The following is a 23,919-nucleotide window of genomic DNA, read 5'->3' as shown; positions in this document are numbered from 1 at the left end:
GGAATTTTCTCCTCCTTGATCTAGCCACTGGAACTGTGATTAGAAAATTGGGCCATCACACCAATGAGCTGTTTCAGAGAGGGAACTGCAACCCAACTGTTACATTATTACAGAATACACAGGTTGCATCAGGCATGCCCACACATAAGTTCCTCAGTTCCCACATGCATGGAGCCCTGTTTGGATTGCAACTGCATCATACATTGAGAAGGAATTTTATAGTCCTTCCTGCACCATTTTCCTGACCTGAAATGGCCCTGTGGGTGCTCTTTAGCCCACTGGGGAAACTTGAATGGATTTAGAATAGTCTAACTGCTTTCAACTGCACTGTCTCTTCCACTTCACCCTTCCTGAATAACTGATAAGCATGATTGCGGAGACAGGGCAATACACAGCCCCAAAGCTCTCTGTGGGGTGTCAGGGCTGGGTTCCTTTCCATTCCTATGAACTGGGAGCTCTCCAGCCACATGGGTCATGGCCATAATATGTGTGGTCATGGCTTTCTGTGACTGGGAGATGCACAGGTTTTCTGAGCAGGTACAGCTTCCATTCATATGAACCAGTCCAGAACTCTGATATTCCGGGGTTCTAGTTCACATGATTGGAAGCTGTACATGCATAGAAAATCCATGGGTTGCTCAATTCACATGAGATTGTATCCACACCATATTAGTATATTGTAGGGACCTTCACACTCCTGATATATGCAGCTGGCATGCTCCTGGTTCATGTGAATGGAACAGAACAGAACATCTTTAGAGGGCTGTTGTTAAGTGTGCACAATTGGATCAGGCCTGCATATTTTAATTTACCAGAGAAGATTTTTTTTTACGAAAAAGACAGACAAAAAGAATGCTCATTTTTTTAAAAAATGCACAGGCAACTAGACAGTATGTGACATTCCTACAATTCCAATGTTTCACAAAATTACCATTGCCTGCAGCAGCAGCACTTTAAAATGAAATAATGTTCTCCCCCTGCCCCTTGCCTTAGCTACCGTGAACACATCTGTGAAATTTATATAGATACCTCTTTTATATAAACACATCTGGGACTGGGATTGTTTACAGTCCTAGGAAATCATAATTCTTATGGTCTAAAGAGTTAGTGTAAAATTCCACCTTAAAACTAATTGAATATGTCTGCAGCCAACTCTTCAGTACAGAGATGTTTTGCTAAACAATGACACATAGCATTTGGAGCTGGATGTTCCACATCTGGAATCCAAATGTTAGACATAATATAAAAAAGCCAGCACAACAACCCAGTGGGGTGTTTTGCAGCCAGAAAGCCAAGCAACATGGACCTTGTGCTTCTCTGTGTGTTCCTGCCACTGCTCACAGTGGCTTTGGGTCAGTATGAGGACTATGAGAGATACTATTTCTCCCAACATGAATACAGGGACAATGATGAATGGGTCAACGTGTATCGGCAAGGTTTCAATTTCCAGTGTCCTCCTGGAGAGGTGATCGTGGCTGTGAGGAGCACTTTCAGCAAAAAAGAAGGTTCTGACCGAAGGTGGAACTATGCCTGCATGCCTACCCCACAGAACCTCGGAGAGCCAACAGAGTGCTGGTGGGAAGAGATCAACAGAGCTGGAACAGAATGGTAGGACACTTAGTTTAAACTATCTGATTTGGTGGGGTGGGTGGGGGATCTTGCGCCATAGTTAATATTAGTGATGCTTGTAGCAATAACAAAAAGCATGTTAATGATCTAACAATCTTTTAAAACTAGTATAAACAACTCAGTGAGCAACAGGGACAATACCACTACTAGTTTGCATTGATTAAGCAGTCACAGCATTGGCTAGTTCCTTCTCAGGTCTTTGTGTATGGTTGGGATGTCGGTAAATTTACCTCTTCTTTCTCACATGCTCTGTTTTTCCCAAGCAGATCAACAACATTAGTTAGACACAGTTTCTTGAGAGAACTGAAGATGATAAAACAGAGCTGTCATTGTCTGTGATGTACATATTCATTTCTTGTGTCACCTAACTGGCTCTGGCCAGGCAGACTTGAACATAAGACTTCCGAAAAAATTTACAAAATCTGTTTGATCAGAGAATATAGTGGTCCTCCAAGAGTTTATTCACATTGGACAATGCTAATTCTATCATATTCATTTCACCTCTCTGAAGCAATGATATTCTTTCTCCAGACAAAATCTCAACAGTTGGAAAGGTTTGCTAGCTGCAGGATGTGTTTCACAATGAGGGATGCTTGTTTAGAATCAGATTGGAATTTTAATCATTCTAATCCAAAGACTCCCTGGCCAGAAACAGCAATTTGTTTACATGTTTTCAGCTTCCAGCTTCTCTTCCTATGATGTATACAGAGCATTATGCCCTATATTGTTAGGCAGAGTATAAATAAACGTATCTACTACCCATATACTCTGAAAGTGCAGTTCTAAATAGAGTTCCACCCATCTAAGTCCTCTGAAAGGTCAAGATTGCATGGGTAATGCCAGGGTCCAAAGAAGCCCCTTCACAAGTGGAAGCCACTTCCGCTCATACAAGGGGGCATAATTTTTATGAATTTCCCCCCTGCAGTCTGCTCAAAAACAACTTTTGGAAGTGTGTGTGTATGCATCAAGCTTTAGCCAGTGTCAGGACCCAGTGATGAAGCCTTCTAAGAAGGATCCAATCCATTGTTTCCTTCCCTCCCCCTTTTTATTATTTTCTGTTTTACACAACAACAAATAAGAAATAAGGAGATAAAACAAAACACAACGAGAAGACAAAGAGGGGGGAAACAGCTTCCACCCAAATTGGTTATAATTTAACATACATTCATTAAATCCATTTCTTAATAATAATATTCTGTAAATTTTCTGTAAAATAACTATTAAATACCTTTTTTAATAAAACAGTTTTATTGTAATCAAATACAGAAGATACAGATTGTAGTTTGTCATTTACAGAAAATTTTAGATTAAAAAACTTTACAATAAAGTGTAATAAAATATAACAATTGCTTATGAGAGTCAAAAGGCGAACAAATACTATTACACAACAACCTACATAAAAACCCTTCAATTTAGTAAGAAACATAAAAGTAATTTACACATATGAATGTAAATAAAACTGTTTTAAGCCGGGATAGGGTCTATTAATTTCAAGATATTCAAGGAAGGGAAGCCACTTTTCTAGAAAATGTGTGGTTCTTGGGAAGTACTCCATCTGGAGGATTTTATCATGTAAATACCTTAATCAGATTTCAAATAAGGGTCTCCATCCAATTAAAGAACATTTTTAAAAGAGCTATATTCTGGAAATTCCATTAAATAAATTATAAAACCATTCTAAATCATCATTCTTTTTTCTCCCCTGAATTAATCTAATCTTATTTGTTTGTTTTTCAAGTACTACTATATTTCTTACTTTAACTCACCACCTATCCAGGGAAATCTCTTTAGCATTTTTCCAACAATGAGTAAAAATTATGCTAACTTCAACTAAAAGAAAATTAATAAGTGTTTTTTATTTGCATAGAGAATTTTCATTGGTAAATAAATTGAATAGAGCTGATTCAGCTGTTGGTTTTATTCCTTCTCAGTTATTTTAACAATCTCTCTAAATATTGATTCCCAGAAATTTGCTATAGCTGGACAGGACCACCACATATGTAGAAACGTGCCTAATTTGCCACAACCTCTCTAGCAATTTTTATTCTCTACTTTGATTAAGTGGGCTATCCTAACTGGAGTCAGATACTACCTCTGAGACATCTTCATTGTTTCCTTTCTTTGTGTATGGTTCAAGGAATGCATGTTTGTTTAAATGAACATATAGAAGGCTGGATTTTCTTTCTTTGATTCACTGTCAGTCATTGCAGCCCCTGACACCATTTCCCCAAGTTACAGACTCTAGACTCATCCTGAGTCTGGGTGATATCAAGTCAGGGTGTAGGTCAGAGCTCACATGATTGTCTATTATCTCCATCTTAAAAAAATCCCCTCTACATAAAAAGATACTCTAGACATTAGGACAAGAGCTCCAGCTCAGGCTTCTCCCTGGCTTGCTCATTTTCTATGTCCTGTTAATTATATTTTTGCATGGAGAAGCATTGTTGCATGAACCTGTCTGTACAACACAGGAACACATTTATCACCTCAGTGAAAACTAGGTCAGAGTCTATAAAAGAAAAGATTTCACCTTGGTAAACTACCAGTCAGACATCACAGTGTTACTGATACTTAAAAGCTAGTGATTTCATATGTTAAATTTGTATCAGACATCCTCCAAGGAGCTCAGGGAAACATGTTTTATCGTCTACACAACCCGATAAAGTAGGTTAGTGACTGGCCCAAGGTTATTGAGAAAGCTTCACAGCAGAGTGGAAATTTGTTCCCAGGTTTCCCCAGCTCTAGTGTAACTCTCTTACTGTAGAACCCTGTCTGTGAACTAATAGCGTAGAAGTCCAATGCATTCGTAGAAACCTGTCAAGGAAGTTGCAAGTTTCTTGATTTCTCATTTATATATTTGCTGATACAAATAATGAAATTGACATTGAAATGACAGCAAAGCATTTTGAACCCAGATAACTTGTCCATAATCTCATCCATCTCTGCAAACAAACGCCATTGATTCTACCATCATGTATTCATCTTTTCATCTCATCAGGTTTTTGAAACTTCCTGAAGTTGTATTGAATGACCCATTAATAAAGTGAAGTCTTAACACAATTTGTAAGATTCAGACCCAAACTAAGAAGCCCATCCTTTTATTGATGCTGTGTAACAAGACAGCTTTTTTAAAAAAAGACTCGTTGGATTGTCAGTAATAAAAAAGGATCAAAGAGGAAATAAGCAACATGGAAATTGCTCCTACACAATGGATTCTTCTTGAGATATCCTTTATATTGACCTCAAAGTGAAATGCCTCATTTTCTCAATAATGTAATTGTTTTGAAATCAGTAATTATTGTCCTTGTGTTATTATGATAAAACTGGGGCTCACCATCTATTGATATACACTCTCAGAGGTTCATCTAAACCATGGAGGTGATATGCTAACATAGAAGTGAAAGCAATCAAATGTGCCAAGGAATAATCAAAATGATTGGTTGGTGACAGCTAATATCAATCAGTTGCTGTACCATATTCATTCATTTGCTGTCTTCTCAACTTCCACTCTGTTGATTCATTCTAGCAATTTTTCAGATGGCAGCAGGAGCAATGGCTCACTGAAGGTGACATTTTAAGTGGTTCTGCATAGGAACTGGAGCTTACACAGATACACTCAACCATGTTCAGATGCACTACCTACCCCTCTGATTATCCTCAGATATGCCACAAGCTATGCTCAGATGCAATGTCATCTGACATGCTTAGATGAAACATGCTTAGAAAGAAATTCAAAACTCCTATTTATATACATTTCTATCAATTAATAAAATATACATAGACTTGTGGGTGAAAGGATTCTAGAGTTTTTGGCTGGTTGTGGGGAAATCACTGGTTGAAATTCATTTCGGTCAGAAAGATTACCACATTGTTGGTATTTTGGCACCACTGCAAGGTAGAATTATTCTGAAGAGCCTTTCCAAATGCATAGTTTAGGTAGCTAAAGATATATAGTCTCCAGCTGAATTTGTTTTGTTTTTGTGGCTTTTGATTGCTTCATTTATTTAGCATGTATGGTAAATAACTTTGTAACCTACCTTGAGTCTGTGAGGAGAGGGGAGTATTTAAAAAGATGCCACAAATAAATGAATGAATGAATGAATGAATGAATGAATGAATGAATGAATGAATGAATGAATGAATGAATGAATGATGTCTGTCTACAAGTTCTTAGCACATTGGCTTGATGGTAAAATATTGATTGAACTAAAGGAAACATTTTCACATCTGTTAACAATAGTGCTCATGTTTGTATATGTCTCTTGGCTGTGTTCAAACAGAATGTGCTTTTTTGGCACAAGAGAAAAGTTTTGCAAGAGTTGGGGACTGCCAATTCCTTTGCTGAAAGGAAATCTGCAGTTTGTGTCTTTGAAATCAAAGAAGAATCTTTATCAGAAAAATAACAATTAAGAACATTAAAATGAGATATGTTCAAAGTCATATTCAGGTGGATTTTGCAACTGAGTCTTGGTCCTCTCCCTCTCTCCTAGGCCATTTTCACACTGCTTACCAGCCATGGAACATTGCACCAAGCTCCCAGAACGACAGCGTCTTCCGGGTGCGATTTCATGCGAGAACTGGAGTTATGACAGAAAATTGCGCCAGGAAGACACTTTCTTTCCAGGAGCTTGGCGTGATGTTCCATGGCCGGTAAGCAGTATGAAAACAGCCCTAGTTGTTAGTGTTCTGAAAGCTTTTTAAAAAAACTTTTTTGGCAGACAAAGTTCTACTTTTGAAGAAGATCCTCTTTTTTATTTCTATAATGCAGAAGAGGGCAGTTGATCTCCTTCACAACATAGAAGTAAATACAGAAATATGATTATTTATTTGCTTCATCGGAGGAAATACCTTGTGAAGTAGAGCTTTGTAAGCTGAAAACTTGTTTTTAAAAAACCTTTTCAGTACACTGAGGACTAATTTTGAAAGGGTTACTATTTCTCCTCAGTCTCTTTGGGGAAACAGTGAGGAATGTTCTTTCCTTATTTCCTTGGTTCCGCTAAATGAAGTCTGCAGAAATTTGATGGAATTTAAAAGAGTGAAAGATTCTCAGTCACTGGAGAATCTGCTAATCCGATTGCTGCCAAGTAGAGATGGGCACTAAACGGAACACGAACCAGCGGTTCGTGGAAGCTAATTTCCACAAACTTCCAAACTGGTCTGCTGGTTCGTTTGGTTCATTTTAAAAAGCAATGCCCCTTTCTGTGCCGCTGCGAAGTGGCATGGAAAGGGGCATTTAAACCCCACAAACTACGAACCACAAACTGGTTCGCAAACTTGCCCCAGTTCATGGAAGTTCGTGGTTCGTGAAAATGCATGAACCACGAACCGCATGGTTCATTTTTTTCGTGGTTCATGCCCACCTCTACTGCCAAGGTTAGGAAATGCACAAACATAGCTCTGTCTTCTAATGCCTAGGTATTTATTGTTGTTATTATGTTGTTATATTATTATTGTTATTAATAATGGTTAGCATCTAGAATCTAGAATCCCTAATGAAATGCTAGGACAAAACCAGTGTACAGTATTAAACCAGTATACAAACTCTTGTTTACATTTTTGAGATGAGTATTGTTATATGTTTTCTCTTCACAACAACTTTCTGAGATAGGTTAGGCTGAGTTCCTTTCCCGAGACCATCCAGTGAGCTTCATAGTCAAGACAGGATTTGAATCTGAAGCCACCCATATTGAATTTATTATTCTATTTCACTGTGCTCTTCCTTTGTGGTCTATGGATGAATTACATTATAATGACCTAATGTGTAGTGCTTCAAAACACAACAAAAATTTAGTGAACCAGAGACGACAAACCAGCCCTCAAGCAGTGGGTGATCTACCTTACTACCATCTTTAAAATAAAACACTATTGGCAAATCTGTACATAGGTATCTATAAAAAAGATTCCCAAATATCTAAATATAAGTCCATGTATAACTATCTAAATATAAGTCCACCTTCTATATGTGATACATCCAAATGTTGATAAATTTATAAGGTCTTCAATGCAGTCATTTACAGGAGATGGGCTTTTGGGGTCCATTCCCATTGACCATTGGTTAGATTGCAAGAGACAGGCAAGTAGTTTAACAGTACATTAACCACCTCAAAAACAAATGCATTTTCTAACACACAATATGACTAATAACTTCCTCTCAAAAGGGCCTAATGACTAAACTTGACCAAAGCGTATGCTTAAGAGATGCATTTTGTGAATTACACTGCCAACAGTTAGACATGGTGCTTAAACCTTTAGTAAAAAGACGCTGTTGTGTCCAATATACCCTAAACATAGTTGTTTGCTGAATAAGTAGCAACTTAAGATCCATAGTAGCAACAGGTATATGGCTTAAGGTCTTAACCCATTGCTTTAGCAAAATTGGATGCTCCGTATCATTATTCCATTCATCTCTAAGAGTCTATGTATCATATTTATTAATTGACCACAAATATTTATACACAAATATTTTAGATTTCTCTTTCTGTATTGACTCAATAAGAATCTCCAAAGTTGGGGAAATTCTGAAGTGCTCAAAGCTGCTGGACCATATTTGGACACCAACAAATGTTGCAGTTGTAAATACTGCCATTCGGCAGAAGTTGATAAATCATATTTAGACCTCAGTTGGAAAAATTATAAGAATTCATCATCTTTACCTATCAATTGATCGAAAGTAAAAGGTCCCTTATCTGTCCAAGCCTTCCATAAGAAAGATTTCTTCTCCATTTTTAAATCTGGATTTGACCATAATGTTGGGCTAGCATGTGAGAACAGGTCAAATTGATATTGTCATGATATTATGGGCCATACTTCTCTAGCTGTAGAAATTGTTGGAGAAACAAAACCCATTTTAACATAGTTATGCATTCCACTTAAAAAGTGATTCCAAAAAAGAGGCCTCCAAAAGAGCCCAAGATGGCTATTCCAAGTGAGGGGAGGGATCCCAATCATTTGTACGCACTAACAAATATGCCTGATGATAAGTATTAAGGAACAAATTCAAAACTTCATGTAGAAATTGTCAAGTTGTTTTTCAGCATTTCTCCCTTTGTACTATTTTAAGCTTTTTTTCTCATTTATGGAGCAAGCAGTAGGTCAAGTAATTTAATTTTTATTTATGGTTGTATTACTGAGGGGAAGTACATGAAAAAGGAAAATCAAATGAAACCAAATGAAACTGTCATCTTCAAATAATTTCATAGCTTTTATAGGAATAACTGAATTAGTTTATCTTCTCTGGTTTGAGGGGATATTTGCTTATGTGAAATTTTGCCAGTATTTTTGTAAGTCATGTAGGCGGCAACTGCTTTTACTGTAAGTACGGAATGAACAAAACTGCTGTGGGATTTTTTGTTTCTTTTCATTTTCAAGGATGGCTCTTTCACTCCACCCATTTTCCTTGGTAAATTTCCCATGTTTTCCCTACATTTATCCCATTATTATGACATTACATTATATGGCTTTTTATGCCCCATTTATAAAAACAGACATAACATGTAATAAAAGTATTTCTATAAAATATTGTTAATATGGACAGGAAAAAGAACAGCTGCAATTTTGTCTTGAGTGTGGACGGGAGAAAACATAAAAGGTACTTCAACTTTCAAGCTGAAACAAACATTCAAAAACACCATTAGCTGTCTTAAACAATTGATGTCATTTGGAGTTAATGGACTTAGGAAGGTATAACTCTGAACTGCACTGCCAGTATCCATGACAAACATCTAAAACACTTATACCTCATCTGCAAGAGGACTTTAATGATGGACACCATCAACAGTGGTGGCTGGAATATTAATAATTTTCTTAGTTTATGTATATTAGATCTGATTTAAATAGGCCATTGGTGGGGCAAAAGAATTCATAGGTGTGATCAACTTGGTTCTTGTGCAGTAGCTCTTGTCAAATGGCAAGCATGACAGTGAAACACCCTCTTCGGCTATGGTCCTCTCGTCTGCTAACAAAGCATGTATAACTAAGCATGTATCGTTAATTTACATTAACTATAGAAGTCCCGTTTACATGAGACATCATGTGAATTCAACATCCCATGGGTAAGCGCATTTCCCTCATCAACAGCTGTCATACGGGAAGGAGGCAGCCTGGAATCAAGGGAGCAGGAGCCTAGCAAAGCAGGCATGATGCCAGAACAGCTTTAGAAGAGAGTCGTATTCAACGACCCCCAACCATGCAGCAACCATGACTTCTTTTTAAATTTGTGTTTTTAAATGTTTCCCACCTCCCTCAGGTATCAGACATGTTCAAATAACGGATTGGTGGCAGGATTCCAGAGCCAATATTTCCCATCTGTGCTGGATCGGGAGTGGCAATTTTATTGTTGTCGCTATGGCCGAAGATGCCCATATTCGTGTTGGTAAGCTCACAAACTCTACTGGATTTATAATGTACTAAGATTCATGTTAACTATGTAATTGGCTTGTCTAGTATAAAAGGTCCAGAGCAGAATGGGGCAACTTCATCAAATGCAGTGCTGGAGAAAGTACAAAGTAGGTGCTTTTAAATCCCAATTAAAGTCTTCAACATTATTCTGGGAAGCGAATGGGTTTAAATCTATTATTATTCACGTATTACATTTTTATCCCAGTCTTCCGCCATGAAGCTCAGAATAACATGTTTCTTCCCTCCTCTATTTTTCCTCACAATAATCCTCTAGACCATACAGGGAACTTCATGACTGACTGGATTTTGAACCCCCAGTCTCTACACTCTGTTTGCATCTGACAAAGAGAACTGTGGTTCTTGAAAGCTTATGCTACAGTAAAGTTGGTTCGTCTTAAAGGTGCTACTGGACTCTTTACTAGGGGTGTGCAAGCCAAAAATTTTCGGCTATAGTCGAAAGTAGAAAGCCGAAAGAAGATTCTCTATCGTTAAAGCCGAAAGCCGAAACAAGAATCTCTTTCGGCTTTCGGTTTTCGGGATTCTTTCGGCATTATTTTGGCATTCTTTCGGCTTTTTTCTATGGGAAAATGCCTCCGTCTTCCAGGACGCCTGGAGGAGGCATTTTCCCACCGAATAAGCCCAAAATTGGTGGGGACCTTCCTCTAACCCTTCTCTAACAACCACCCAAGTTTCAGACAGATTGAACTTGGGGGGGGCATGTTATGGCCCCCCAAAGCAGGTCCCCCCATCCTCCCATAAGAAAGCGAAGGAGCAGCATATTGTTAGCATGCTGCTGCTCATCTTTCTTCATTATTTCCTATGGGGAAAAAATGAAGAGGCAGGCTTCCTTTGCCAGGGGTGGCATTTTGCATGCAAAATGCCCCCTTACCCTCAGGGGCCCTTCTCCCACCCCTCCTCCCACCCCCCACCAAGGCTCAGCCTGCTCCCACTTGGGGGGGGCATTTCATGGCCTCCCCAAGTAGGTGCTCTAATCTCTACCACTGACAGCTGGGGGAGGCTTGTGTTGCCAGGGGTGGCATTTTGCATGCAAAATGCCCCCCAACCCTCTGGGGCCCTTCTCCCACCCCTCCTCCCACCCCCCACCAAGGCTCAGCCTGCTCCCACTGGGGGGGGCATTTCATGGCCTCCCCAAGTAGGTGCACAAAAATAACACAACTCACTTCACATTAAAGAATCACCCCAAAAAATTGCTGTCAAAAGCACTTTATTTCTGTAACTGCTTTAGGTTACACAGTAGGAAGGCACCACAGAGCAGGAAAGCAGTGTACTACACAAAAATAACACAACTCACTTCACATCAGAGAATCACACAAACACAATTGCTGTCAAAAACGGTGAAGTGGGTTGTATTATTTTTTGTAGTACATTGCTATCATGCCCTGTTGTGCCCTCCTACTGTGTAACCTAAAGCTGTTCAAGAAATAAAGTGTTTTTGCCAGGAATTGTGTTTTTGTGATTCTCTGATGTTAAGTGAGTTGTGTTATTTTTGTGTAAGATAGTGCTGCCATGCCCTTTGGTGTTCCCCCCTGCTGTGTAACCTAAAGCTGTTCAAGAAATAAAGTGTTTTTGACAGGAATCATGCTTTGTGATTCTCTGATGTTAAGTGAGTTGTGTTATTTTTCTGTGTGGGGGACTGCTGGTGTAATGTGTCATAATGCTTTGCCTACTTGTACTTTGGAAGGGAGAAAAAAAAATTTAAAACTTTATTTTGTGTTGTTCTTGTTTTATTCTTTGTTGTGCAGTTGGTTCCCATCATAGGGAACAATGGGGCTGGCTGGCCAGCCATCTCTGTAGGTGGTGGGGGAATTTGAGGGAGGGTGTCTGTGGTTCAGGTGCTCTTTCACAGGGACCAGCTGGCACTCAGAAGTGTGCCCACCATTGTGGCACCCCTGGGCTGTGCAGAATTGCCCAGGGAAAGAGAGTTTAGAAGTTCCCAGCATAGGGAACAAAGGGAGAGGGCTGGCCTTTGCCAGCCTGTTCCTGGGGTTATGGGTGTGGGGCAGGTGGGGGTGGATTTGGGTCTGTGAGGGGCTAATGTGGGGATTTGGGTCTGTGTGTGGCAGCTGGGGGGGAATTGGGTTTGTGTGGGGCTGTAAGGGGTGGACTTTAGGGGCTGAGAGGACCTACTTGGGGAGGCCATGAAATGCCGCCCCCCCAAGTGGGAGCAGTCTGAGCCTTGGTGGGGGGTGGGAGGAAGGGTGGGAGAAGGGCCCCAGAGGGCTGGGGGGCATTTTGCATGCAAAATGCCACCCCTGGCAAGACAAGCCTTCCCCAGCTGTCAGTGGTAGAGAAAAGAGCACCTACTTGGGGAGGCCATGAAATGGCCCCCCCAAGTGGGAGCAGTCTGAGCCTGGGTGGGGTGTGGGGGGAAGGGTGGGAGAAGGGCCCCTGAGGGCTTGGGGGCATTTTGCATGCAAAATGCCACCCCTGGCAACACAAGCCTCCCCCAGCTGTCAGTGGTAGAGATTAGAGCACCTATTTGGGGAGGCCATGAAATGGGCCCCCCAAGTGGGAGCAGGCTGAGCCTTGGTGGGGGGTGGGAGGAGGGGTGGGAGAAGGGCCCCTGAGGGTGAGGGGGCATTTTGCATGCAAAATGCCACCCCTGGCAAAGGAAGCCTTCTTCTTCATTTTTTCCCCATAGGAAATAATGAAGAAGATGAGTAGCAGCATGCTAACAATATGCTGCTCCTTCGCTTTCTTATGGGAGGATGGGGGGACCTGCTTTGGGGGGCCATAACATGGCCCCCCAAAGTCCAATCTGTCTGAAACGTGGGTGGTTGTTAGAGAAGGGTTAGAGGAAGGTCCCCACCAATTTTGGGCTTATTCGGTGGGAAAATGCCTCCCCCAGACGTCCGGGAAGACGGAGGCATTTTCCCATTGAAAAGCCGAAAGAAAGCCGAAAGAATCCCGAAACGTTTCGGCTTTTTTCTTTCGGCTACCCGAAACGTTTCGGCATTCCCCGAAACGTTTCGGCATTCCCCGAAAGAAGCCGAAACACTTTTGTTTCGGCATTCTTTCGGCATTCTGAATGCCGAAACGCACATCCCTACTCTTTACTATTTTTTTACATTCTGTTTGACATTCCAATCATTACTCTCAACTGGCCCTCTTTACTAGTTTATTTGCCCTCAATAATCACAAATTTTTGTACTAGTTTTGTCCATTCTCCTTTCATTTATCCCTTTACTTCATGCATTCTCACACCACGCAGACCCACCTGAAATATCGTATGGACACAAATCATATAATTTGCCTGGTCCATGGTCCCCAAGCGAGTGCAGTCTGGGCAGGGGCAGGGGTCTATCTAATTTGGGGGAAATGGTATATAGAGAAATCATTCAATCACCCCCTCTCCCGGTGCTGGGGACCCATGGCTAGTTGCAAAAAGTAATAAAATGTTGGGAGATCAATCATATGATGGATCTGCTTTGACCTACAACAGAACATCTTCAATACGTATATGAGTCAAGCAAGTCAATTCCTTTGAAACCTTACTGGCCTACTTCTGCACCTACATGGCTAAGATGAACAGTGGCAAGTTTGGTGAAACAAAGCCAACTCAAAGACAACTAAGCAGAAAGTGAAGTTTTCAATTATACACACATGACACGTTTACTTAGCTTTTGTCTGTCAGCTGCTGATAGAAATGCAATAAGAATCCATATATAAGTCCAAAACAAAAACAAAAATGTCTTGCAGATAGAAGGATAAGGAATCTTGGCCTTCCCTAAAACCTTCCAGCATCTGATATCTGTAGATGTTCTGCACCTGTACTTGAGGTCACAGCACAAGCCTGCTTTATGAAGGAGGTATTGTGTAGTTTTACTTGTGAAAAAGGCTGTCCTTAAGGTCTTTGTTTCAGCATGAGAACATTTGTTTTGTGTTTCAGTTAGACAAGTAACACTTTTGAAAGCATTTCATGCTTTAAATGAAAGCATTTAAGCTGCCGTCTTCTTGCTATGATGTATATATGTTTGTATATCTTTAAGTGAGCTCATAAAATTTAATTTTGGTTTTCCCCTCAGGCCTGTATGAGAAGGGCTTCACTTCGGTCTTGTTCTATGTTCCTTGGTTGCAGGGTTGCCAGTCTGAGGCTGGCAACTGGAGGGACGGTAATCCAGGGGGAGGAGCTTGCTGGCAACATTACAGTAATGTCGTTTCTGGCATGCCCTAGAAGAGACATCATCATGTAGGGACAATACTCTGTCATTCATCCAAAATGCTGTAAATGTTCTTTCCCAGCTGGAAAAAATAACAAGACTTTTTGAAGCTACCAGAGCCTCCTGTGTGTTGGCCACTGGCAGGTTTGCCAGATCCCCTGCTTTAGAAAGGGAACCTTCAACTCCAGCCTCCACCAGCCTCTGCCCTCACTACTACTCACCTGGCTGGCAGGAGGAAGAGGCAGGAGGCAGGCCTGAGGTACGTGTGTGCAGTGCACACATGCCCACCTGTCACACTGGAAAATGGCATGATGAGGAAGTGATGGATCATGATGGGGGCCGTTTCTCTACAAAGTGCCCCAAAACTTAATGTTTGGGGATAATTTATAGAGAATAAGCCCCTGGCATGAGCCATCACTTTTGCATCATGCTGGAAATGATGTCATTTTCTGGTGCAACAGGTAGGCGTGGGAGCACACACACTCAAAGCATGTGCATGAAGAAAGTACTGCCACCCTTACATTCCCTCCAACCCCCCCCCCCCCCCGGTTTGCCCCCAAGGGACTTGGCAACCCTGCTAAAATCTGAAGCTCACTTCTACACACCACACCTCAGAAAGAGGATGCTACTGTTGCTATGCTGATACATGATTCCTGTTTTACCCCACTGAATATGGCTTGGCTTCAGTCATTGAATCTAGGGTTGGCAATGGCAACTTCCAGGTGAAGCCAGGCATTCTTCTAGAACTGACCTCCAGACTACAGAGATCAGTTCCCCTGGAGGTTCAGAAAGGCAGACTCTTTGCCATCACATCCCCGCTAAGGTCCCTCAACTCCCCAAACTGTGCCCTCCCTACACACTGCCCCCCAATCTCCAGGAATTTCTCAGGCTGGAATTGGCAACCTTACTTGAGTCACCTAAGAGTATTTCCTTTTCAAGCAACATCTCTGTGGTTTAGGCAGATGGTTGGTTTTCATTGCCTTCCAGTCTTACTAACATCATGAGTTTAGATACTGTATGCAACAGAAGCTGAAGTCCAATAAAATACTATGCGTAAAATATTCTTATTGAAATGTCCATTGCTCTTATTGAACACTCACCTTTGTATAATTTACTCTGATAGAGTTTTTTAAAATATACATTCATTTTTAATTATTTATCATTATTGCTTTTAATTGTTCTTATGCACATGGAGTTTTTGCATTCAAAAAGACTTTATAGTAGTATTGTTTTTCACTGTGACTTACTTATATGCGGTTTTTGGAATTCAAATTGCTTTAAATAGTATTTCCCATCAACTCAGTCTTCTACCATTACGTTATGATTATTTTCATTTCACAAATAGAAAACAGATCTATTAGCTTGGCCAAACAACTTCATGAATAAGTCAAGATTTGAGTTCAGGGCTGCATTTGCCTCATTCAGTATTGCATTGTCATTGTGCTATAGCAATGATTCATAACTGGATTTTCCTATCTGGACAAGACAATTCAATCACAAATTATTACAATAGTGCAACAATAATGCCATATCCAGTGATATGTGGATGCAGTCTGCGGCTTCCCAATGGCACATCAAAAATATGCTGACCACCATACTACAAAGGCAGCTAATAAAACTAAGACAATTTTTTATTCTGAATCCTAATCTAATTGCTCAATCCTGCCTGCAAGGTGCATTTAGAATTTCCACACCACCCCTTATGTCAACAGAACCCGTGAAATCTCAACACTGCCATTTCTGCTTGAGCTGAGCTGTCTTTTTGTTACTGGTAGCAATTTTATCATGGTATCTTTTTTATCTTGGAAGGGCAAACAGAGATATTTCCCTGGGAAATGCTATAGAAATCTCACACCATTCTGTGATAGAAGTCCAAGTGTCCTGTAATTTTCAACATTTGTCAGGAAGGAATCAAAGAACAATTTAAAGAAAGAAACAACAAATTATTTGCAGATGTTGTTATTGTTTATTTATAGTCTGCCTTTCTCACTGAGATCTGAGGTGGATTACAATACTGCAAGTGAATACAATATAACCAATAGCTGGAACTTTCACAGGGTAAAATACAACAGGATCAATAGTTAGAACGTTCAATGAAAACAGATACAATAGAGTATGGTAGCTGTAAAAATGAAAAACTAGCAGAAAGCTGAACACGTAGATGAAACAGAACCATCTCCCATCCCAGAGTCTGGTCTAAAATCAGACTGAAAAGAGTCTAGAACACAAAGCTTGTCCAAGAAGGCCTGGACTTGGTCAGCTACTGCTCTCTGAACTACTTTGCTGAGAAAGGGCAGAGACTGGGTGATATCTTTGCTAAATAGTCCCTTTGGTGAGTGAGTGAGTGAGTGAGTGAGTGAGAGCGAGCGAGCGAGCGAGCGAGCAAGTGTGTGATTGTGTGTGTGAGTGACTGTGTAGAAATTAAATGGTTGACTTAACTTGAAACTCTGAACATAAACATGTTTCTCAATCTTTGGAACAATCTGTGCAAAGACTTGGTAAAATTTCTGTAGCCATCAGTTTGTTCTGGCAATTACCACATTGACAAGGGCTTATGGAAAATGGGCCCTCATGTATGCGGCTCTTTCCTTTATACAACTTGCCTTTATGCAGGGGTTAACATTCTTGGTACCCTACCCCACCCCAGCAAAACCAACACCAGGGATATAGGGCATCCTCTACTTTTGGAGCTGTCCAATGAAGTTGATGGGCAATAGATTCTGGATGGATGCAGCACTAATAGAGTGCTACCTCTTCAATGGAGGAGCATCTTTGTCAATGTGGTAATATTTGAAGCATTTTCTTGTGACTAAGAAAAACCAGAAGAAAACAATGAAGAAGAAAAACTGTTATTTCCTTCTGCAGTATGTCTGTAGCTTTGGTATGCTGTTCCGATGAGTCTTTATAGTGCCACCCTCTGCATTGCTGTTAATCTAGTCTAAGGACACTGAAATCATGAAAACTATTTAATACCCAGGAATTAATCATGTATCGGAGAAAGTCAACAGGTATGGAATGAATAAAATTGTGAGTTTTGTTGTAATGAATCCAGATGGCAGCTTGCTTTTGAGCTCCTTTCAGTGTCTTTTAAAGCACATTTTCCTGGGAGTAAGCCCCACTGAATAGGATTCTAAGTAGACCTGCTTATGGTGGGTCTTTTCAGTACTGTATCTACTGATTCATTTCATGTAGCACTTTCTCCTCAAGTGTAAACATTCTCTATATCCTAGTGATAGTGGTAAAATAGCATGTATTATTCCCTGTGAGGAGCAGTGCTGGAAATAATCACAGTACATTGGTCTATAGCTTCTTCATAAGAAATTGGAAAGTTTTAAAGACAACATAAAGCAAAGTGGACAAAAACACATCAGTTGAAAAACAGCTTTTCTGTATCTCTGATTCAACAGTATAAATATTCAAATCACGATGAAAATTATTTTCTAGGATTAACATGTATACAACCAGGACCTGGTATATATTATGCTTTAAAAATCTAAATTCTGTACAAAGAAGTATTAAATTCTGTAATCAATGTATATTATGAATGCTATATATATATATTTCCTTAGTTTGCATAACTGGTTCTGTTCGCACTAACCATAAGAAGGATCATGACTCCTGGACCCCAGAAGTTCTGCAAACTCTGCCCCTTCCTCAGGTTCCTGAGATTTCACCAGATGTTTTCAGGTCTATCACTAGACATGGGCACGAAACGGACAAGGCCTGAAATGAGTTTCATGTTTCATCGCGATCCATGAATCACGAATCACGAAATTTCATGAAATTGACACGTTTGCCGAAACGATTTGTTAGTTTCGTGATTCGTCAGAACCTGGGGCATTTCTACAGCCCCCTTCATACCCAGAAATGCCAAACTCACAAAGAGACTTCAGCAGGCTCTCCTCCACCCACCCTCCCAGTTTGCAATATGTTGATCAAGAAGGGTGGGAAAGGAAGTGCTGCCAGAGTGCTGGATCAGAGGAGGACGAAGGACTGGCCATGGTGGAGCTGGGCTGGGAAGACAGAGTGAGGGGTGGGGTGGGGTGGAGGAAAAAAGGCACCCTCACCCAAAGAACTTCCCACAGCAAGGTCAAGAGCTGGAAATAAGAGGCTTCTTACAGGCTCTTTAAAGCAGCAGCAGCCAAAAGCACAATCCCAAATCCTTCCACACACTCTCCCACTCCAATCCCAGCAAAACGCTGACATAGATCAGAACAGGAGGCCTGTGGTTGGCTGACAGACCTGCCTAACAGGGTTTGGAGGGGTGAGATTGGTGTGCCCATGGCTACAGAAGGCCCACCTCCTTGGTTGCCTAGGGGATTGACCCCCCCCCCCCAGCTCCTGGCTGTATAGGGCAGAATGGAAGCTCTCCAGATGGCTGGGAGAGCTGCCAATCAAGGGTAAGTGGGCTATGATTGGGGTTTCCAATGGCAACAAAAGGTCTGGGTCCATTGTTGCCTAGGGAATCAATGGATCAGTGCCAGCCTGTCTGCAATTACGAATCATTCATGAAGCTAATGAATCATTCATGAAGCTAATCATGAATTTCATGATAATCGCGGCCCCACAAAATGCTGTTTCATGACACACGAAACGGCCCATTTCGTGACAAAATTTGCTTCATATTTCGATTCATGCCCATGTGTATCTATCACCATAAGATACGTTGAAAGCGGAGATATTTTAAGATGCTGAATTCTGTGCTCACAACTAAATATATATTTACATCTTTTATAGTCTGCCTTTCAAGGCGGATTATACGGTGTGAGTTAGTACAATCAATATCTGAGACATTTCAATATATATATGGTGTGTGCATGTGTGCGTGCATGTGTATTACTCTCTCTCTAGCTCAGGGGTACAGGGTGGAGTGCACAACTACAAAATGGCAAAGAGTGAGGGTCATGTATAACTCTAAAGTAACTCTCCCACATTTCAGGTAGAAGCTGTGTTTAATAGGATCCCTTTTAAAATGAATATTTTAAAATATTATTTGCCTACACACTGCTTGCCCCCTTATCCCACACCGGCTCAAAGTGCCAAGAGGGTGGCAACGTATGACTTACCATTCATGGCTGTCGTACAGCTAAGTGTGTTGGGTTGGGGAAAGCAATGGTGAACTACCCTGTAAAAACTTCACTGTGAGATTCTGCGGATCTCTCTCGACGCGCTATAGGACAGAAAGGCCTGGAGGGGGATGATCTACGGAGTAGCTGAGGGTTGGACGCGACTGTGTGGCTTGGATCGGATCAGACACACTGCTTGCATTAAGACATGCACTGAAGATTCTTGTGCTGTGGTAGCAGCTTCTGCTGAAGCAAATTTTAAGAAATCTGCACAGCCAGTCAGATCTCCAATGGCTGATCAGAAGCCTGACTGAACAAAAGCCCATCCTGGCCCCACCCACTTTTAAAAAACACTTGGTGGGTATCAGGAAAGGGGTTGGCGGGTGTCATGGCATCCATGAGCACCATGTTTGAGACTTCTGCTTTAGCTCATTGGCAGTTCAATTCACTCTTCAATCCAGATGGGAATGGGGAAGAGAAAGACCTGCATTAAGCCAAAATTGTGAACATATCTTCCTCCAAGCCGGAGCAAAGGTCATGAACTTTGGAAAGAAATTAAGCCATATTGATTTTTTTCTCCACTTTTTCTACAGAAAGTTGATAAATTTGACATTTTTCTCCATTTGAAAGGCTGACAACAGAACATCCAGGACATTACGGGGAAGATACAGACATGATGATGTATACCTATGACTACTATATCCGTGGAGCAACCACAACTTTTTCCAGTGTGGACAGGTCAGATTAAAAAATTCTCTCAGAAACCTCAGATTTCTTCCATTGTTAAAGATGGCTTTTATAGCATGATTCATTTTTCTCAAACAAAACTTCTTAAACCATGAGGTAGGCTGGCTTTTAAATGTGATATTGGTGGAGCAAAAGGCACTCACTTTACACTCACACAGAGTTCTGTTTAAATAGGGTTCTTACCTGTGTAGGGCAGTTATGCAGCATGCCATGCAAGTGCAAAATCCCGTGTGCTTTCACCTTGCTGGCCTCATGTTTAAAACAGGCTATAAACATAGGTGTGGTGTTTTTGACAATGTTTTACACTCCCCTAGTCCACCAGGACTTAGGGTAGACCAGAACAGGGAGAAAGAAAGGTGTTGTCACTGCTATTCCACACAGAGAAAGAATCCAAGTTATTAAACTGTACTCCTGTTTATAACAATGGTGCCTCCTTATTCTAATGCCTAGCATTAAAGATGCAACACTAGGTACAAAGGAAGGGAGTGGGAACTATGGCCATGGAAGGCACAAACTCTGTATTGATCTTTTCTTGTGTATGCATTGGGCCAGGAGAAACAATCTACCACTTCACTCAGGAAAAAGGCTACTGGAGGGATTCAACCTTGTCCAACCTGTGGGTACTTTGGGAATTTTGAGAGCAGGGTAGTGGGTGCTACACCAAAAAAGCTGCCATGGGGGAGTGAGACAATTCACAAAATGGCTGTCCTGGGGGCTGGGTCTAATCACAAATCATTGGGAGGTTCCACAAAATGTTAGGAGGATTCAAGCCGAGCATCCTCCTATGATGGAGGCAGCCATTTCCACTTGCGCTATTCTGAAGCAACTCTTACAACAGCGAAGTGGAAGAAAGCCAAGACTGGTTTTTGTTTTGGGGAAGAAGTAGGTGAGTGCCAGGAAACACATCAGCAGGTGCCGTAGCAGGGCAGCCTACAGGATGCATTGTGGTTCTTCATATGAGCAGCCATGTTAGTATATAGCAGAATAAATCAAGACTTCTGTTTTAGACTGTATTGTATCAGTCTTGATATCTGCATCACTCACAACTAATTAAAGTTTATTTCCTCTTTCTTCCTTTACAGGGATCGCCAGTGGAAATTTATTATCTGCAGGATGACAGATTTTGATTGTCAGTTTCAAAATGTTTAGAAATGTTGAATATATATTACACTTACGGGGTGGGGGGTGAGAGAAGATAGAGGTGAAATGAAAAGAGGCGATGTATTCATGCACCAGCTATTCCACTGCTAACAGGACTGGTTAAGTACCACGCTACATCCAAATTTACTTTGCAGTCTAATGGCACATCCATATGGCCCTTATTTAGGGACCAGATACTTTTGTATAACTTCACATAATTCCCACGGAACATGAACTTCCCATGCTCCCCCTTCCCATTCATATATCTGGTGGACACTGTGACGGCCTTCCTACTGCCAGTGCAGAGATGTTCCTGCCCAAGTTTCAAGCATGGATGTTTGAACATCTGTTAGTCTAGCTCACTCTGTGCCCTCTGGTTAGGAGCAAGGGGCCAGCCCCTCAATGGTGCTCACAAAGGGCCTGATCCATTTCGTGGAGCCATTCCTCCCATGTAGTACAGTACAGGGCAATGCATTAACTGCATTGTATTATGCTACATATAAGAAGTGGCCCCTTGCGGCCTCCTGTCACTCTTCATGGACCCAGGGCCACTTTCATGGATTGCCAACACCCCTTTGCAACCCTTTATAGATTTGCTGCCACTCCTACTCACCTTTTGGAGGCTGCTTGAAGTGAGCAAGACTGAGGCAAGCAGGTCCAAGGCTCAGCTTGAGGGCAGTCATAGATGTTGAGCATGATCTGCTTGCCTTCCAAACCTGCCTATCACAATGTTTGTGGCAACTCTAGTTTCTAGGGATACCTGCTGCACTCCTGCCTATATGCTTCAGTTCTGAAACTGGCAGTATGGGAAACGGCCCTGTGGATGTGCCCTTAGACAAAAATGTGGACAATTCATTCCCTTGAATTTTTATTTGTGGCTCATTCACACTGTTTAAGTGCTTCCTCCTAATACAAACTTAAGTGTTGTGGGTTTTGTTTGCTTTTAGCTGATCTGCATATCTGCAGCTTAACTGTTCATTACTTTTTACCTACTGCATCCCACTTCCCAAAAGGACCCCAAAAGTTTCCTGATTTGTGCTTTGCACCCAAACCTCACAAAGTGTGCCTCCTTTATAATAGTCTCCAGCTGTGATTACAAGAGAACAGAGATTTCTTCTATGGCACAGTTTTGCAACCCAGACAAATACTATACCTTAGTATTACAGAGCAATGCTGACTGGCATTGGCTCTGGAGATAGAATTCCTTATCAGCCTGCAGTACATTTCCTCAAATTATTTCTGTGTCTAAAATCCAAACGGAACTCATGTAATAACCTCTGATGTCCTAAATGAAGGGACATCAGATGGTTGCTTTGTAAATGTCAAGCATTTCTCTGCCATCTCTTGTAATCAGAGGCCCATTATGAATGAGAATACCAGAACTGTAAACTTTGTGGAAAATGTCATTTGTAAACATAAGCTTGAACATAGATGGGTAGGTGAACCCATTAGGTAGATCAGATGTGGGATAAAACTGTAGTGAGTAATCCCGAACCTGAAGTCAGTGATATATTATTCTGTTAAATCTAAAATGGGAGATACTTGAGAGTCCAAAGATAATACAGAATGGAGATACTCTGCAATTTATTCCAAATGACTGTATTAGGACATCTTTAGTAAATTCAGTATGTACAATCACACTATGAACTGTTATCTTAAATAAATGAACAAATGAAATAATCTGGTCTTTTATTTATGTATTCAGAAGTCTTTTATATATGTATTCAGCTATGCTTGTGGCAAGTACTAATTGCCACCTAAGGAGACTGTGTTCCCAAGCATCTCATGGAAATAAGGAAGATTCTGTTATAATTCAATAACAGGTGAGCAGGTTTGCTGGCAAATGTTACGCCTGTAACTTAGCTGCACTGCATCTTAATAAATATGAGGGCAAGGGAAGCAAGCAAGTCTCAGGTCAATAAATTCTGCAGAACAATAATAGTATCTGAAGTGGTGGGCTTTGTGGAATTCATGGCTATTAGCCACGAGGCTGAATAGAACCTTCATGTTCAGAGGCATATTCTGAATGCCCGTTGCTAGAAGAGTAACAGGGGTTAGCTTTGGCCTTGATGACCCTGCTGTGGACTTTCCAGGACATCCAATAACCCTCTATAGGAAACAAAAGGCTGGCCAGATTGGATCCAGCAGGACTCTTCTTGTGTGCCTACATAATGGGGATGTGGGATGTCAGAATCCGTCCTATATGGCCAATGATACTTCATGCAATGAGAGCCTCACTATGGAATCTGAGCACTTAACTTAGCAGTGATGCACTGACCAAGCACATGTTTATGCAAAGAACAGAGTCTGCATGAATTGGCAAGTGATAGAATTACAGAAGCCTCTGTGAGGAACAAATGAATTGCTCTGATGCTGCCTAAGATCTGAACTGTGTTCACAAAAGATTCCTTGTTTTAGAAGAGCCTCTATGGATTTGTTCTAGCCTGCACTGGAGATTTTATCTCTCGTCCCCTGCCAGCTCCCGCTGTTCACCTTGCATTTGGCTCCTTTCTGTCTCTCTAAACAGTTGTGCCTTGTCCATTGTAGAGCCAGTTTGTCTGGAGGGAGCACTTTAAAAGGCACAGAAGAGATACGCCCTCTTCTATTTAAATCATCTTGGGTTGCTTTGTATTATTTGAGTATATGTAAAGTGTACTTCAAATATTGCTCCTGCATTTATGTTAGTCACAGCAGTTGGAATCTGCAGGGTCTTTTAAAAGTCCCACAGAACTGGCCTTATAAAGTAGAAGGATGGAGAA

At 41.1% G+C, this 23,919-nt stretch overlaps 1 protein-coding gene across 1 annotated transcript; it reads left to right on the top strand.

The window, feature by feature from the left end:
* Positions 1-1,263: 1,263 nt before the first annotated feature.
* On the top strand, positions 1,264-22,840 carry DPT (dermatopontin). Its single transcript, XM_054973880.1, has 4 exons — positions 1,264-1,608; positions 9,875-10,000; positions 19,904-20,011; positions 21,103-22,840. The coding sequence occupies exons 1-4, from the start codon at positions 1,301-1,303 to the stop codon at positions 21,167-21,169; spliced, it is 609 nt and encodes a 202-aa protein (XP_054829855.1). The 5' UTR covers positions 1,264-1,300; the 3' UTR covers positions 21,170-22,840.
* The last annotated feature ends 1,079 nt before the right edge of the window (positions 22,841-23,919 follow it).

Source organism: Eublepharis macularius, chromosome 3 (genome assembly GCF_028583425.1).
Source record: "Eublepharis macularius isolate TG4126 chromosome 3, MPM_Emac_v1.0, whole genome shotgun sequence".
NCBI classification, from domain to species: Eukaryota; Metazoa; Chordata; class Lepidosauria; order Squamata; family Eublepharidae; genus Eublepharis; species Eublepharis macularius.
The sequence above is the reverse complement of the archived record's forward strand: the minus strand, read 5'-3'. Positions and strand labels throughout refer to the sequence as shown.